Source organism: Haliotis rufescens, unplaced genomic scaffold (assembly GCF_023055435.1).
Source record: "Haliotis rufescens isolate VD_foot unplaced genomic scaffold, xgHalRufe1.0.p SCAF_10, whole genome shotgun sequence".
In the NCBI taxonomy this organism is placed as follows: domain Eukaryota; kingdom Metazoa; phylum Mollusca; class Gastropoda; order Lepetellida; family Haliotidae; genus Haliotis; species Haliotis rufescens.
Genome location: NW_025963780.1, coordinates 26,879,497 through 26,897,987, shown reverse-complemented (window position 1 = coordinate 26,897,987; position 18,491 = coordinate 26,879,497). Strand labels below are relative to the sequence as shown.

Here is an 18,491-nt window from a genome sequence, read left to right as displayed (position 1 = left end):
GTTGGAATGTTAATAAAGTTTTTAATTTTTATGTTATAGTGCTGTTCTCTGTGATATAAACTATGGATAGTGCAAACATAAATAGTCATCTTTGTTTGTTGCGCCGGAAAACTCAGTGCCCTTCTTCCCGAGGCAAGGGATTTCACTGACTATGAAAGTCCAGTTTCCACCCTTGCCGACCTAGGCTGGAATGACGGCTACGGCGTGACGGGAGCTTAGACGTACGCAATGACTGATGGTTTGACGGAATGTTTAGACGTATTCATTGGTGGAAGTTGAGACGTACGCTATAACGGAAGGGCTGATGGAATTTAGATATACGCATTGACGGAAAGGTGAGGTGAGGTGAAATGGGGTTTAACGTCGCGTCCAAGATTATTGCACTTATATAGCGACGTGCATGCACGTGTGTGTGTGTGGCTGCTTGTACTAGTCCGGACTGATGCCGATTTATAGTGCTAGCTCACTGAGATACCATGCCGCAGTTTAACATGAATACCCCACTCAGAAACAGTATACTGACTCCGAGCCGACCAGTCCTTGTTTTAGTCCCTTCATGCCGAGCGCCAGACAGGGTAACAACAAGTACCATCTTTTAACGTCTTTCGGTATGACGCGGTCGGGTATGAACCCCGGACCTTCCGCTCTCCGGGCGGACGCTCTACCACTAGACCACGGAGGCGGTCCCATTGACGGAAAGTGAAACGGAATTTAGATGTTCGCAGTTATGGACAGTGTGTCGAAGGTGACGGGAGTGTAGATGTCCACAATGACTGATGGTGTGACGGAATGTTTAGACGTATTTAATGGCGGAAGTTTAGACGTACGCAATGACGATGTGACGGATATTTAGACGTACGCAATGATGGGCGAAGTGACAGGAGTTTAGACGTACGCAAGGACTGATGGTGTGACGGAATGTTTAGACGTATTGAATGGCGGAAGTTTAGACGTACGCAATGACGGTGTGACGGATATTTAGACGTACGCAATGATGGACGAAGTGACGGGAGTTTAGACATACGCAACGGATGATGGTGTGACGGAATGTTTAGGTGTACGCAATGACGGAAGTTTAGAACTAAGGAATGGTCTAAGTTGAGACGCATGTGTACGCTTTGAAAGAATAATAATGTATGTAAGGAGAAATTCATCTTCCCGAGGCAAGGGAGGTAACTGACTATATAAGTCCAGTTTCCACCCTTGCCGAACTAGGCTGGTATTATGGAGTTACTTTTTGGCTGGACTAACGAGTCTATGCGTAGTCCAATCAAAATCGCGCACCGAAATCGAAACCCGGTTCGGAAACTGTCGTGCAGATTTCGATCGATTGCAGGATTTGCAAAACATGTGCACCACCAAATCGTTGTCAGCAGATATTTTCCAAATCTTTTCATGTTTTTAATCAAGGTGCTCACGTGATTTGATGAATTTCGCAATGTGAGACTCGTTTTATCACATTTAGAGCTTAATTATCAATCAGATCGTCCTGGCTGGGCGCCACCATTTTGTGCGAAGCAAACGCAAGTGATACGAGAGGTGGAATCTGATTGGTCCATAGAAGAGGCTTAGAAGGGACATCACTGGTAAAAGCCACTGGTGGCGCTACGATCAAGCCCACTAATACCAGCCTAGTTCGGCAAGGGTGGAAACTGGACTTTTAAAGTCAGTTAACTCTCTTGCCTCGGGAAGATGGGAGAAATGCAGTAGCCTTTTACCCCTGCATATTAAAGACAAACACTTAAAAAAAGCTGTACTCAAGGGGAGTCTTAGTCCTGAACTCGATGCTGATGCAGCGTTACAAAACTCTCACTCGTATCTACATGTATATTACTGTGAGTGAGTGAGTCGGGTTAAACGCGGCTTTTAACAGTATTCCAGTTATCGCGGCGTGTCAGCTAAATGTGGGAGGAAAGCCCGAAGTGATGCAGGTCTTAGACGTTTACCACTTTGGTGAAACCCACGAGCACGAGTATGGTGCTGACAAACCTAGAAACATAATCGGGGCGAACCGGGATTCGAACCTACAATCATAGGTTTCTGGCGTGCCCAAGGGACGCAACTCTGCGAATCACGACGCCTTAGACGACTGGGTCACCCGTGCCCCCTATTACGACTGTGGTTATGTCACAGTATCGATGGCTGCTTCATAAATGGGTGACATTAGAAATATGTTTATTAATGTTGAAATATGTCGCTGTTTTTCCAGACATTGCGAGGAACAGAACCGAAAGTGTTTCTCCAAAACAAGCTATCCACACGAAACGTCTCAACATTTATTACACATTTATTACACATATATTGTAAATACAAACCAACAAATGTCTCTGATCATGATTTGTTTATTTGTTTGTTGTTGAACGCCCCACTCAGCAATACTCCAGCTACATGTACTAGTATATGACGGCGGTCAGTAAATAATCGAGTCTAGACAATCCGGTGATTGGTTTAATGAGCATACGGTGATATACAACAACCAAGTCAGCGAGCCTGACCACCCGATCCTATCAGTCGCCTCTTATGATAAGCATGGGTTGCTAAAGAACTATTCTAACCCGGATCTTAATCACGTTTTGATTTAAATTGATAAAGACACAGAACATGGCTGAAGACAAACACTGACCAGCATGTACTCACATACATCAGGTCAATCTGAGAGAGAAGTGAATTGTTTCCCCTAGATGTAGCTGGGCAACGCAGATAAACGCAATGGCCAGACGGTCGCATCCGAAAGTTGGCGAGATAGGGAAATCGGTATTTGAAGAAAAGATAATCAACGTGAGAATTGTTTGAATATTCAGGTAATACCAAACTTAACCCCCTTTCATAAAATGGACATCCCAACATTGCTGAGATTGGATTGTATGTATGGTTTCACCATTACTTAAATACGGGTAATTATGTTTAAATCCTGAAAAAATCTTTTTTTTATATATATTTTGATATTATAATAATATTAATAATGTTGACACCTCATATCAGAAGTAAACGGCTCGTTGTTTATCGTACAATATAACACTCCCCAGCGTCCTTTAATTCTTAAATAAATGCATGATATTGGATACGGTGTGTACGAATAGATGGACAGTTAGCAACGCTTGCTGACAATATATTCATTATATAATCTAAGATCTATTACATTCTTAAGACGTGTGTTTCTTATTACATATTTAACAGGACCCGTGAAGATCCGGGGTAGAATAGGTCTTCAGCAACCCATACTTGCCGTCAAAGGCGACTATGCTTGTCGGTAGAGGCGACTAACGGGATCGGGTGGTCAGACTCACTGACTTGGTTGATGCATGTCATCGATCCCAATTGCGTGGATCGATGCTCATGATGTAAATCACTGGATTGTCTGGCCCAGACTCGATTATTTACAGACCACCGTCATATAGCTGGAATATTGCTGAGTGCGGCGTTAAACAACAAACAAACAAACAAACAAACAAACAAACAAACATGTATAACGGACTCGTCACAACACAATTATCAAATGAGTATACATGTACAAATCTAGATTTGAAACATCTTGGAATTCTGTGAGTGATGTTAACTTGTGTAACGACTTCATCTACTTCAGAGTTAGTGAGTGAGTTGGGTTTTACGCCGCTTTTAGCAATATTCAAGCACAATTACGGCGGAGAAATTGGCTTCACACATAGTACCCATGTGGGGAATCCAACCGGAGTCTTCAGCGTAACGAGCGAACGCTGTATCCACTAGACTACCCCACCGCCCCTTCTACTTCATATCTTCATAGCTCATTGTGAGCAGCTTGGTGATCTCTCCGCTCAGCACTTTCCACTTGAGCCCATGCTTCTCCACATCCACTTTATCGGGGTGGTAGTGCGTCACGGCCTTGCAGTACACCTTATTTACCCCCTTTATGTCGGGATTGTCTGGGAGGGCTTCCTTCTTATAGGTGGAGTTTGTGGGAGGGTAGGTCTTGTACAGAAACTCCAAAAACTCCATCTTAGTCGACTTCTCAAAGGTTGAGTTGATCTTCGTTAGATCGTCCTTGATTTCGTCGTTGACCTTGGCCCTCTCCTCCTGTTTGGCTATCTCCTCCTCCCTGACAGTTTGTTGTTGGTAGCGTCGTAGGGCTGATTTGGCGTAGATGAGCCAATCTGAGGTAAAACAGGAATTGAGTGAGTGAGTGAGTATGGTTTTACGCCGCTTTTAGCAATATTCCAGCAATATCACGGCGGGGGACACCAGAGATGGGCTTCACACATTGTACCCATGTCGGGAATCGAACCCGGGTCTTCGGCATGACGAGCGAACACTTTAACCACTAGGCTACCCGACCGCCCCAAAAACAGGAAATGAATGGCGACGGCTATAATGTATCAATCTATCAGGCCTTTTGTTTTTTAATACTTGGTATCCCCAATTGCGTGGATCGATGTTCATGATACCATTCACTACATTTTCTGGCCCAGACTCGATTATGTACAGACCGCTGTCATATAGCTGGAATATTGCTGAGTTAAACAACAAACAAAACAACAACAAAATATCCACCAAATCCACGCCCAGAATTGTAAGTGCATCCCCGTTGGGAAATACTCTCCATTTATACTTACCGCGAAAAGAAACGCGACCCACAGAAACATATATAGAAGTAAGTACCTTAAGAAGAGCTGTTTCCAATGTGTACAAATTAATGACAAAACTAGCAATCAGTCGAGTGTTACCACAGTCTCTTTATTCAAATCACGATACGCTGCACGTGATTTCCAAACTTTGCCCGCTAATCCTGCACGAGCCAAATGGTGCATCTCGAGTCATGGTGCTATGACGTCGCGTGCTGCATTCATGAGCGTCGGTTCATGCAACATAAAGTCTTCATTTATTAACCAACAAGTATGGTATTCGCGTTTCCTTTGGCGGTGAGTATAATTATATATTTCGTGCTATCGGAACTTAATGGCATATTCATATTCCATGGAAGCAATGACCAAAAAATGTGAACAGTTCTCCACCCACCTTCACTATGGAATGTCCTTGGCACCATGAGGTTGGCGAGATGCAGACATCTGTTGAAGTTTTCCTTAGCTTTGTCTTTCATCATCAACACCTGGTCATAGACTCGCCCCAGACGGGAGTGGGCAATTGCCTCCATCTCTAAGTCACTCTCTCGCGTCAGCATAATCGCCTGAGAACAAAACACCAGCTTTAAGTTTATATGTGAGTCGTTCACTTACATTTCTTATATTTTGGGATTATAATAAGATTAATAATGTTGACACCTCATATCAGAAGTAAACGGCTCGTGGGCGTTTTTTATCGTACAATATAACACTCCCCAGCGTCCTTTAATTCTTAAATATATGCATGATATTGGTTACGGTGTGTACGAATAGATGGACAGTTAGCAACGCTTGCTGACAATATATTCATTATAATATCTAAGACCTATTACATTCTTAAGACGTGTGTTTCTTATTACATATTTAACGGGACCCGTGAAGATCTGGGGTAGAATAGGTCGTCAGCAACCCATGCTTGTCGTAAAAGGCGACTATGCTTGTCGTAAGAGGCGACTAACGGGATCGGGTGGTCAGGCTCGCTGACTTGATTGCGTGGATCCATGCTCATGATGTCAATCACTGGATTGTCTGGTTCATACTCGATTATTTTACAGACCGCCGTCATATAGCTGGAATAGTGCTGAGTGCGGCGTCAACAAACAAACAAACAAACAAACAAACAAACAAACTTACAGCAACACTCTGAAGGTCCTTACGTTGGTGTTTTCTCATGACCCTAAAAAACTAAATAGCAACATGACTCTGTGGCTCGACTTAATTATGAAGAGGGGCGGTCGGGTAGCCGAGTGGTTAAAGCGTTCGCTCGTCACGCTGAAGACCCGGGTTCGATTCCCGACATGGGTACAATGTGTGAAGCCCATTTCTGGTGTCCCCCGCCGTGATGTTGCTGGAATATTGCTAAAAGCGGCGTAAAACCATACTCACTCACTAATTATGAAGAAATAATCTAATACCTCACATTATGGTGACAAACATCTGCAGTCAGTTAAATAAAAATAGGAGTTCTATTTTAAAAGTAACAACGCTTATGACAATGAAGTTAAGTGCAATTCAAAATGCTTTGAACAACTTGGTTCTTAATATTGTCAAAACCGCGCAAAACTAGTAGTTGTTCGTGAGAGAACAAAGACGTATTAGTGTCTTGAGATAATTTAATCCGCTGCAATCGACGAGAAATACACAAATGGGCTTTGAGATTGAGTTGTGATTGTGTTTTACCCATCATTACTTTGTTTTTCTTCGTGACTGGCATGCGAAATCAACGGCGACATGCAATCCTCTCCATAATAATCAACACAAGGGAGATAACTTAAAGTTAATTATAACGGACTACCGCACAAAAGAAATAATCAAATTAATGCTGGTCATTAACATAGCCACCCCCCTGACAGGGTCAAAAGCATTTGCTACCATTAATAACCTAAATGTCCAAGTAAAGAAAATGATAATCAATATATCTAGATGAATGTTCATAGGAAATCTGAGCTCTGTGTTCACTTTGTGCAAGTACTGTTGTAGGTCAGTGGCCTGCTGTTCAAGACAGCTTCAACTTCGATCAAGGCAACTCGAAGAACAGTTTCTCGAACACGGAGATTTTTCAGGACTGACCTCAAGGCGGCTTTGACAGAACGCACTAACCTTTCCCACGCTCCACCAAAGTGAGGACTGAGAGGGGGATTAAAATGCCATTCAATCTTCATCGGGGTGAGGTAGTCAGCAATTTTGGTTTGCTGGATGTTCTGCAAACATTGATACAGTTCATTGTCTGCACTGCGGAAATTAGTGCCGTTTTCACTATAAAGATGACCAGGATGTCCACGACGTCCTATGAAACTCCGAAGAACCAACAAAAATTCATCTGTCTCAAGTGAATTTGCAAGCTCAATGTGGACGGCTCTTGTTGAGAGACATGTAAATAGACAGCCCCACCTCTTCACTGTGCTTCTACGTTCCTTCACCATCAGTGGACCGAAATAATCAACTCCTGTATGAGCAAACACGCCTTCAAAAGCACTAATCCGACATATAGGCACATCTGCCATATTGACAATGGTGGGCTTTGCTCGTCTTCGGTGGCAATCACGGCAACTGCGTAGAACTTGTTTGGCTATTTTCCTTGCATTGACTGGCCAATATTGTTGTCTGACAAGTGCTATCATATGCTCTTGGCCACAATGTGCAGACTTGATATGCATATCTTCCATGATCAGGTGAGTCACTGGGTGATTGCCAGGCATGATTATCTGATACTTGGCTTCATTGGGAATCTGAGCTTTGCGCAGTCTTCCTCCAACTCTGATTAATCTACCGTCAAATGTCGGAGACAACGGAAAGAGTTTTGATTTCGCTGAGAGCCCCTGACCTGCTTCAAGATTAGCAAATTCCTCAGGGAACGCTTCCCTCTGTGTTTCTTCAATCAAGTGATACTCGACCTCTGTTCGCTCCCTCACTGTCATTGTTTTGTTGCGATTTGGTTTCAGTTCTCTGTGTTTCAGTGTTGACAGAAAGTTTCGAACTGCTCTTAAAGTCCATGCCGACAGGCCGACAAGTCGTTGCCAAGATGAAAAGTCAGCTGGATCCAAGATGCCCGACAGCTTGAGGCCTTGTAAGTCAGGAGCTGATTGATCTCGTTTGACAAGACTCTTCATCACACATTTGCCTTTGATTTCTGGGTCATTCCCAGGTGTCCTGGAATCTCATGTAAAGGCCAGTTGTCTTCAGATGACCAGAGGAATTCTGGTCCATGAAACCATGGATGAGATTGTGTTAGGCTGCATGCATGAGTGGTCAGCTGGATTGTCCACACTTGCAACATGACGCCACTGCTTACAGTCGCTTGAGTCAAGGATTTCCGACACTCTGTTGGCTACGAATGGCTTGAAGCGTTTCGTTTCATTGTTCAGATATTGTAGCACAGTATTCGAATCTGTCCAGAACACAACTCTTTCTATTTTCAGGTCCAGCTCTTTTTTCAGCACAACCCACAAACGGATTGCTAAAACTGCCCCTTGAAGTTCCAGCCTGGGTATCGTCAACTGTGGAGTTAATGGTGCAATATGAGTCTTTGCAGCCAGGAATGAGCATGTGTTTGTCCCGGAATTAAGCAAGTACCGAAGATATGCTACAGCACCGTATCCTTTCTCTGAAGAGTCAGCAAATACATGCACTTCTACATGATCAAACTGTGACGAGAACAGCAGGTGATGCCTGGGTAAATTGAAATCGTGTAACTGTTCCAGCTCGCTGTGCCATACTTCCCATTTTGCTTGGATATCTATTGGAAGTGTATCATCCCAATCGAGACCACGTCGCCATATTTCTTGGATCATAAATTTGGCGCGGATGGTGAATGGAGCAAGATATCCGCATGGATCGAATATTGAACAAACAGTACTGACTACAGCTCTTTTAGTGTTTGTCACATCCCTATGTGTGGGATTGAATGTAAAGCAGTCCTGTTCAACATTCCAGCGCAGTCCTAGAGCACGTTGCAGGGGTTGTTCATCTAAATCAAAGTCTTTAGGCTGATTTGCTTTTTGACTTTCAGGAATGACAGCAAGGACTTTCTCTGAGTTTGAGACCCACTTATGTAAATGAAAACCACCCTTTTGCATCAGATTTGGTAGGTCCTGTGTCATCTGGATCGCTTCAGCTACAGTTTCAACTGACTTCACCAGATCGTCAACGTAGAAGTCTCTCGAAACAGCCTTGATCACTGATGGATGAAATTCATTTGCGTTGTCGCGAGCAGTTTGCTGGAGTGCATAACATGCACAAGAACATGAATCGGTGGCTCCAAAGATGTGGACAATCATTTTGTAGACATCAGGTGGACCAGGTTGCTGGTTGTCGGCTTTCCATAAGAATCTTAGTGAGTCTGAGTCATGTTCAAAAACTCTTACTTGGTGGAACATGCCTTCCACATCAGCCATGAGGGCAATTTGATATAACCTGAACCTCTGAATCACTCCAAACAAGTTATTCACTAAATCTGGGCCACTCAACAGATTGTCATTTAATGATGTTCCGGCATACGCTGCAGCCGCATCAAAAACTACCCTCACCTTGCCAGACTTATTTGGGCTTGTGACTCCATGGTGCGGTATATACCACGTTCGTGGTGAAACACTGGCTATTTCCTCCTGCATGAGTTTTCGTGCATGACCATTTGATATATAGCCATTCAGAGTGTTGCTGTACATGATCCCGAAATCTTTATCATGCATTAGTCTCTTTGCCAAGAGCTTGAATCGTTTCTCCGCAGCAGCATAGTTGTTCGGGAGAATGCAATCCGCCTTTTTCCAGAGCATACCAACTTGGTAATGTCCATCCACTAAACAGGTAGTCTCTTTCAGGATGTGTTCTGCTTTTCGATCATCAATGGACGATGATTGCTTCTTGTCATACGCAGCTCCAAAGGACTCAGTTTTCCAGAATCGCTCAACACTCTCGTGTATTTCCAGATCGCGTGTAATTGTGAGATTGACACTGGCTTGGACTTCCTGAGCAGCACTACTTTCACAACTTGCCACCCCCATGAGTGACCATCCCAGGGCAGTGCGAACAGCAACTGGTTCATCTTTTTGTCCCTCAATGACTTCAACTTGCAAGTGTGCCTCAGGAATGTTTAAGCCAATCAACATCTTGATTTGTGCTGGTTCAACTGAGGGTATGTCTAGGTGTTTGATATGCTTCCAGTCTGGATTCACGCACTGAGGTCGGCAATCAAAAGCATTGGATTTGACTGTCCATGCTTCTTTTACATGAATGTTGGAGGCATCAAGCATATTTGCTGATGTAATGTTAAGGGAAACTCTGCTTGATGGCTCTGTAGTTATACTATTACATGTTTTCATCTTAAGAGTTTGCCGTTCTCCTTTGATTCCAAAATCCTGCACAAACTCATCATGAATCAAGGTGACATCGCTGGCAGAATCTAACAATGCAAACGTTTTCATAACTCTACCACTCTGTCCATGCGCAAGAATTGGCACAATCTGAAAGAACACTGTGTTTCCAAATGACTGCATCTTCTTGTTTATTGCTTCAACTGTTTCTGGATTATTTCGATGCAACATTGTGTGATGTCTCTTGCCACATCCTGGTTCTCGGCATGCCATCAAAGAGAAACACTTATCTGCTGTGTGAGAGGGTTTCAAGCAGTTGAAACAAAGCTTATTCTCAGTGACGACAGTACTTCGTTCAGGAACAGGCTTGTTTGAAAACAGTGGACAGTGATATAGATAATGAGGCTGTTTACACATTGGGCATGGTAACTTTGAACGACTGTCATATTGCTTGACTGAACCTTTTCGAGCAAGCGGAGTCTTACTGTTTTGTATGTCAGTCATGGAAACCGTCGTAGCATATACTGTGCTTTGTCTTTCAGGTCCCTTGTACCCTGAAGATCCGTTATGTTTAGACAATTTCCTTTGGGTTGATGTATGAGCAGCGAATGCAATGGCATATGGGTTGAAATCTGCATCTACCCTGTCTCTTAGCCAATTGTTGAGATCATACAGGTTGGGTTCTCTAGTTCTTGTGATGTGTCGCACAAACTCATTCCATTTTGTGATTTTGTCATTTGGTAAACGTCTTGCAATTCTGAGCACCATATCTGGGCTGTGTAATTCAGACAAATACTGAAATTGCTCAAGTGTTGTAATGCAGTCCCGAATAGTAACGTAGAACTTTCGAAGAGATGATGGGTCGTGACTTGCAATCATCGATCCTGAGGTCACTCTTTCCAAGAAAGCTCTTGCGACCTTGATACGATGGCCGAAGGCACGCTTTAACTCTTGTAGTGCTAAAGCATAGTTGCGACCTGAAGATCCTAGCCGTTGCACAAGGTGTTTTGCATCCCCTTCCAAACGAGACTGAAGTAAGTCCATTCGCCGAACATCAAATATTCCGGGTCGAGTATGTACTTGCGCATGAAACCGCTCGATGAAACAAGGCCATTCAATAGCTTTACCACTAAACTTCGGTAAGTCAATCTTAGGCAGATTGCGCTCGCTCTCTAGCTTGATAAGAGCATGAGTTAGGTGATCTTTATCTGAAGAATTCACCTCGGATATCGTTTCTTGTCCAAGAATGAGGTGATCTAGCCATGCGTCAATCGGTTCGTATGGTTGACGGTTTTGCACAGTGACAGGAGGTCGAGATACCTCGAAACTGGGAACATGTATGTTGAGTTGTGTTGGTTGTGATCTGAGTGTTTCTTTCATACTTGGGGTAAGTGCTTCTGAATGAGGGTTTTGTTGATCCACGTTACTACACTTGACAGCACCATCAGATGCTTCCAACCACTTCTGAATATATTCCTGTTTTCCATGTTCCTGAAAATGAGTTTTCCTATCAGCCACATTACTACCTATTTCAAGCATGTCTTCACGCATTTTCACCTCCAAATCTGCCATATCCTTTCTGTGTGTTGCTTCCTGCTTGACTTGTGTGGCCTGCATTTCAGCAATTTGCTTAGACTGATTTACATGAACGTTTCGACCTATTTTCCGTAATTTGAGACCTTGCCGTATTAATAATTGCCGTCAAACGAGCAGCATAACCACTCCTAGCATACTTCAAGTCTTGTTTTTCTGTGTTAAACTCGTATCTATCGGGATGAATTCCCTTTGTCGATCTACTAGACCGTCTTGGCAAACCAGGCTCAGAACGAGTGCTTCGCAAGTGTTTAGAATCAAATTCAGCATTAAGTGACAGTTTTGGTGGCCCACCTTTTGTAGATTCCATCTTTAAAGGATAACTGAAAGTTCCAACACTTCTGTGCTAAATGAGAGGAATCAACTGTGTTTGAATGTTGCAAGGGGTTCAGTTTTCGCGCACATGAAGAAAACCCTTTTGTTCGTGAGAGAACAAAGACGTATTAGTGTCTTGAGATAATTTAATCCGCTGCAATCGACGAGAAATACACAAATGGGCTTTGAGATTGAGTTGTGATTGTGTTTTACCCATCATTACTTTGTTTTTCTTCGTGACTGGCATGCGAAATCAACGGCGACATGCAATCCTCTCCATAATAATCAACACAAGGGAGATAACTAAAAGTTAATTATAACGGACTACCGCACAAAAGAAATAATCAAATTAATGCTGGTCATTAACAGTAGTTGTGGCTTTCTATGCGTTGTTGTTCAGGAATGCGATTTTGAAATTTTCGTCGTTTTATTTTTACAATATTCTTACAATATTTTCTCAGCAATATGACGTCCTGTGACGGACGTACGTGATACTTCGTGAGCAACGATCCGAAAATCGGGCTGCGATGACACTGGAAAGATAGTTTTCTTGAAGGTCGATACTAAAGTCTTATGGAAAAGCCTAATGGTCAGAGTGTACGCCTATCGCGATGACAAACAATGTTTTTGCCGTCGATGTCGCTGGAATAGCTTCTGGGACGCTTTGTTCCTTGGATTATCGAAGATGTCAATGATCTTGGGTTTGAATTCTAAATTCATGTCAATTAATTCTAAATTCAAACCCAAGGTCAAAGGTCAAAGATCAAGGTAATCGGTTCGACAGCACCATGACCGTGGATTTCACCAAAGGATATATGTCGACGTTTTCCACATGAAGTTGACACGCCGTAAAATAACAGAATACTGTTCACAGCAGCGTTTAACCAAATCACTCACTCATACCATTCCCAATCACTAATCAGTCTATCCACCAACGGGGGCGGTCCGGCAGCCTAGTGGTTAAAGCGTTCGTTCGTCACGCCGAAGACCCGGGCTCGATTTCAGCCATGGGTACAATGATTGAAGCCCATTTCTGGAGTGGTGTCCCCCGCCGTGATGTTGCTGGAATATTGCTAAAAGCGGCGTAAAACCATACTCACTCACTATCCACCAACAAGTCTAAGGTGTCTTCTAAGGCGCGGCAATTCAGTGTTCAGAGTTGCGTCCCTCGGGCACGCCAGAAACCTATGATTGTGAGTCCGAATCTCGGTTCGCCCTGATCATGTTTCTAGGTTTGTCAGCACCATACCCGTACTCGTGGGTCTCACCGAAGTGGTAAACGTCTGAGACCTGCATCACTTCGGGCTTTCCTCCCACATTAAACTGATACGCCGTGATAGAACTGAAATACTGTTTAAGGCGGCGTTAATCCCAACTCACTCACTCACTAAGGTATTGAGGGCTGATTTGTCTACACGTGAAACTGCTCACCGTCCTGTACCAGTCTGTGATCTCCCACACCATGTCAATGTTCAGCACCTCTTCGTCACGGATCACACACGACAAGAGTTCGTCACCTGCCACAAAGCATTGGCACAAAACGACACGTGGGTCAGAAATATGTATAAATCCTCTCATAACTTAACTTTAATGTGATACATACGAAGTGTCATCGATCCCTATTGCGTGGATCGATGCTCATGATATTAATCACTGGATTGTTTTGTCTGCACTCGATTATTTACAGACCGCCGTTATATAGCTGGAATATTGCAGAGTACGGCGTTAAACAACAAACAAACAACAACAACATCCGAAATGTTTATGTAGGTGCAGGTATCATAATCTATTGCGAATATGAGACATCAACGCCGGAGAATAACCAGTATAGCTTATCCGACGAAACAGATTCCTTTTGGCGTAAACTGTACAATAGAAGACTAGTGAAAATTATATGAATGGATTACTGAAAATCAGTGATAACACTAAAACAAGGGTACGCATATCCTGCAAAACCCATAGCACCTGCCATTCACACAATTAGCATAAAAAGCACGTGTTTGTTTCCTGTGATTGAGCAGCAGTACTCCTGCCTTGCGACGGCAGCATGTAAACAAGCGCTAGCCTGTGTCGTTTGAGATTAAAAGGAAATAGCAGTATAAAATCATTCTATAAACTTGCCAGGAAAAAGAATAATGTTCAGAAATCGGGACACAGGAATTTGATATCAGAAACTAAATTCAAATTTCTTGGAGAAGTGCCAAAAATAGAATCCTGCCTCCAACAGAGGTTATTCCCATTTTATAACATGATCAGTCCCAAAGCTACAATAGTACAGACCCGGGATACTATTTTCATTCAATAGATTTTTTTCTATTGTTTCATGGGTAATTGTAAGACCAAACGAATATATCTTGTTTTAAATAGGAACGACTTCAATAGGTTTAATCACATGTGTTTGAGAAGCCAAATACCACTTAATGGTCAAGACTCGATTATTTACAGACCGCCGTCATATAGCTGGAATATTGCTGAGTGCGGCGTTAAACAACCAACCAACAAACCAACCAAATCATCATCAGTTTCACCTTACCGGTAACGCGTGCTTTGATGGACTCCGTGATGCACATCTGCACGAAGAAGTCCCTCTCCAGGTGCTCCACCCCCTCCAGCACGCCAGACGACGATGTGCCGAGCCGCTTCGCCTCGTTCAAGGGGAAACAGCAATCTTTGAGCAGACTCAGACTTTTCTTGTACTCGCGCTCCTGAAGTGCCGATATCCCCGCATGGAAATAGTGACCGGCTATCTCCAGGTACGCCTCAGCTCGTGTGACGTCATCGATGACGTAGTCAACTGCTACATGCAGCTCGCGGATCCGTGTTTCTATGTCGGCGTTATCCATGTACCCCAGGAACTCTGTCCAGCACATAATGGCGGACGTCAGAAGATCTTCCAGCCAGGATAGCTTCTGATCTTTACTGGCCGATCTTGCATCACGGAAATATTTCAGTGCCTCCTTGAAGTAGAATCGGATGATCTCCGGTTTCTCGTCTCTTGCCTTTACGACAGGGGCCATTTTCCAGCATGCTTTAGCAAGGTTCTTGGCAGCCGATGATCTTTCATTCGGGGTCGCCGCCGCATTCAACGCTCTTTGGTAGTAGTTGAGCGCGCTGTTGAGGCGCTCTTTCTGTATCACGGGGCTAAGTCCATCAGTGACGGTTTTATAAACGTCATTGCCTTTCTGGCGCCATTCAACTGACGGTGACGTGGCCATTCTGTAAGACAATTGATAAAACTCAGATACAGACGTCAAACATTTAAAAACACATTACACAATTACCATCATGACTTTTCGCCACGAATTCACAATGTATGAATGGACTTTGGGCTTGATAGTACTGTATTGCTTGTTTATTTGTTTGTTGTTAACGCCGCACTCAGCAATAATCCAGCTATATGACGGCGATCTGTATATAATCGAGTCTTGACCAGACAATCCAGTGACTGATAACATGAGCATCGATCCACGCAATTGGGATACGATGACATGCATCAACCAAGTCAGCGACCCTGACCACCCGATCCCGTTAGCCGCCTCTTGCGACAAGCATAGTTGCCTTTTACGGCAAGCATGGGTTGCTGAAGACCTATTCTACCCCGGATCTTCACGGGTCGTATTGGTCGTAACGTACTTCTATCACAGGCTGTGAAAGTTGAACATTGGAAAGTGAAGTGCACAGAAACTGAAGCCACGTCATGTTTTGGGGATCATATGAACTTATCCCCGCGACTCGGTGACCTGGTTAACGCGAGCGCCTCCAGCAATGTCATCAGCTTCACGGCGCGAGACAGAAAGGATGAACTTCATTCCCTGTATAGGAGTGAGTGAGTGAGTGAGTTTAACGCCGCTTTTAACAGTATTCCAGTTATCGCGGCGTGTCAGCTAAATGTGGGAGGAAAGCCCGAAGTGATGCAGGTCTCAGACCCCTGTATAGGAACCGGGATGTTCAGCACGGTGAGCGAAACACACAACCGCTAGCTGCGCCGTCCTGAACAAGTTTGAAGAAATGAGAGAAGATGGTAAAAAAAAATTGTTTTTGATAAAATCCTTTGAAAGAATATATTTTCATGCCAAATCTCTGAAAACATCCTGTCTCTCTCAGCACACACACACCCTCCCCCTTCTACAAACTCACACACACACAAACACACATACACACTCACGTGCACACAAAAAGATACACACACATACATGCATACCACCCGATCCCGTCAGTGTAAAATAATGGGACCACAGCACTATGTTGTGTTAACTGCAGTAGACCTACATCTAGGCCCACAGCCACGCTTACATGTGTATATATTTATAGATCCACTTGAGGCGAACAGTGTCGTCATCACAAACACGACCTATATTTTTGTTAATGGAGTCGATATTGACGGAATCGTACAATCGAACTGCCAGACAATACCATATATCCATAGGCATGTTGTTATGGTATATAGTTGTACACAGACGTAAGAGATGGATAATATATATGTACGTGGAAATACATGGGGTAGACTATCGCTGGTGAAATGTGACCGTGCCAATTCAAGCGTCACACAGAAATGTTAATGGCTGCAGTGAACGCATCCAGCAAAAGTCTAGCACGCGACCATGCGGTTGCCATAGCTTCGCTGCGCCCAAACTAGGAAGTGTACATGTACTTATGGTAATTGAAGCGTGCGTAGACCCATATAATCAAACAGCAGGCATACGGCTAAGTGTAATACAAATTTACCTTTCTATGTGTGAGCCACAATGTACGACATGTATTCATCCAGTGGTATGTTTAAACGATACTAGATATGGTGCAATCTAAAACGAAAGTAGAAGGACCGGAAGTTGTTTAGAACAAAGCATAGTATAGACCTATCAGCCTGGCTCCCTGGGTATGCTGCGCTGGCACTACACTAGCGCCAGCGCAACATACCCGGGGAACCAGGCTGTCGACCTATCCGCTGTATAGTTCATTAAACCTTGCAGAAGGGTGACTTGCTGGCTACACGGTGTGAACAAAGCACTTCAGTCACGCAGGGTTGGTTGTGGGTCACGGCGGGTAGTATAAATACACGATTACGTGAATAGATCCCATATAAACTAGAAAACTTCAAGGCCCTAGGCGTATTCCTAATCAAAACAGATCTAATTAAGCGCATCTAAAAACTCATTAATCTACCAATCCAAAATCCAATTAACATACAAACACCCACCTCACCCGGTTCCCTCCTCCATCCACCTCGGCATTTATTCCAAATTTAAAAATTCCAAAAATTCAATATAAGCAACCCCTAATAGCCCCCTCTTGGGTTGCACACACCACTTGAACCCTTTTCGCAATACACTAAATGGTCCGGCCAGGCCCGTGTGCTAAATACGCTACAGTCGGAAAGCGCACGTTAAATCTCCTATATCAGTCAGTCAGTCAAAAGATCCCAGCGAAATAGCGACCTGCTCAGCTGCACAGACACGCTTCGAGTGCTACATCCTGTTTGACGCAGCATAAATCATATGTTTTTACATAAAGGAGAAGTGATGTTTGAAAAGTGACATAAAAGTTAATAAACACCCTGCACCACCTCACATCTTAAAAATGTCAGTATGAAAAGTTGTTAAAGACATATTCATATAAATAATTGTATTAAAATTGTCCGTACTCTGAGGGGAGCACAGCAACTGAGTGAACAGCGAGGTGCACGTGCAGCATGTCCACGTGCAGCAAGGTCGTGAATGAGGTCACTTAAATACAGAGCTAATGATGAATTACAAAATGTCTGAATAAACCAGCAATTGCTTACACCCAACAATAAATTAAACTTACTACAAAATTTAGGAAACTTCACGGAAATGTGTTTTAAAATGTTTTATCGTAAATGATGAATGTATGCTTCTCATTATGATAAAATTCAAGTTTGATGTTTTAAAAAAATTGTTCTAACTGTTTATATGAATATGTTACTGTCTCGCAATATCACATCGCTCTACTCACTATAAATGTCTATTTTCTTTAATATGCGACATATATACATCCATATATGTATTTTGAATTGGCGATCGATATCAGCCCGGGTGGTAAGAAATTAGAGTTACCTCCCTTGGTGCGTCGTCTGCCCGTCACTGTGTCTTTCAAACAAGGTGAACATGTTTTAACGGATATACACGGAATTTAGAGATGTTTTAAGAATGGATACTTTTTACAATTTGATGTTACGGTATATGGTAAATGGGTTATTATAATACGGTAGTTTTCCTATCATACCACATATCAACCCTCGACCCCCATTGGGGGCACGGGTGGCCAAGTCGTCTAAGGCGCCGCGATTCGCTGTGCAGAGTTGCGTCCCTTGGGCAAGCCAGAAACCTATGATTGTGGGTTCGAATCCCGGTTCGCCCCGATTATGTGTCTAGGTTTGTCAGCACCATACCCGTGCTCGTGGGTTTAACCGAAGTGGTAAACGTCGGAGACCTGCATCACTTCAGGCTTTCCTCCCACATTAAGCTGACACGCCGCGATATAACTGGAATAATGTTAAAAGCGGCGTTAAACCCAACTCACTCACTTGACCCCCATTTCGGCCCCCTGTCTGAAGTAGGGGTCGAGGGTTGATATGGGTATGATATGAAAACTACCATATAATGACCTCTATTTATGCCTAAATATATATACACGCGTGCACACAGAAGCTATTGTGTAT

At 43.5% G+C, this 18,491-nt stretch overlaps 1 protein-coding gene across 2 annotated transcripts; it reads right to left on the bottom strand.

Annotated features, from left to right (window-relative positions):
• Window positions 1-2,262: 2,262 nt before the first annotated feature.
• LOC124151971 lies at window positions 2,263-17,220 on the bottom strand. 2 transcript variants are annotated; one of them, XM_046524685.2, is made up of 5 exons: window positions 17,161-17,220; window positions 14,346-15,028; window positions 13,244-13,329; window positions 4,993-5,161; window positions 2,263-4,130 (listed from the first exon to the last, which is right to left on the bottom strand). In XM_046524685.2, the coding sequence occupies exons 2-5, from the start codon at window positions 15,025-15,027 to the stop codon at window positions 3,745-3,747; spliced, it is 1,323 nt and encodes a 440-aa protein (XP_046380641.2). In that variant the 5' UTR covers window position 15,028; window positions 17,161-17,220; the 3' UTR covers window positions 2,263-3,744. The 2 variants fall into 2 exon arrangements, with proteins under 2 accessions (XP_046380641.2, XP_046380640.2); XM_046524684.2 differs by lacking the exon at window positions 17,161-17,220 and adding an exon at window positions 16,538-16,689.
• Window positions 17,221-18,491: the final 1,271 nt, after the last annotated feature.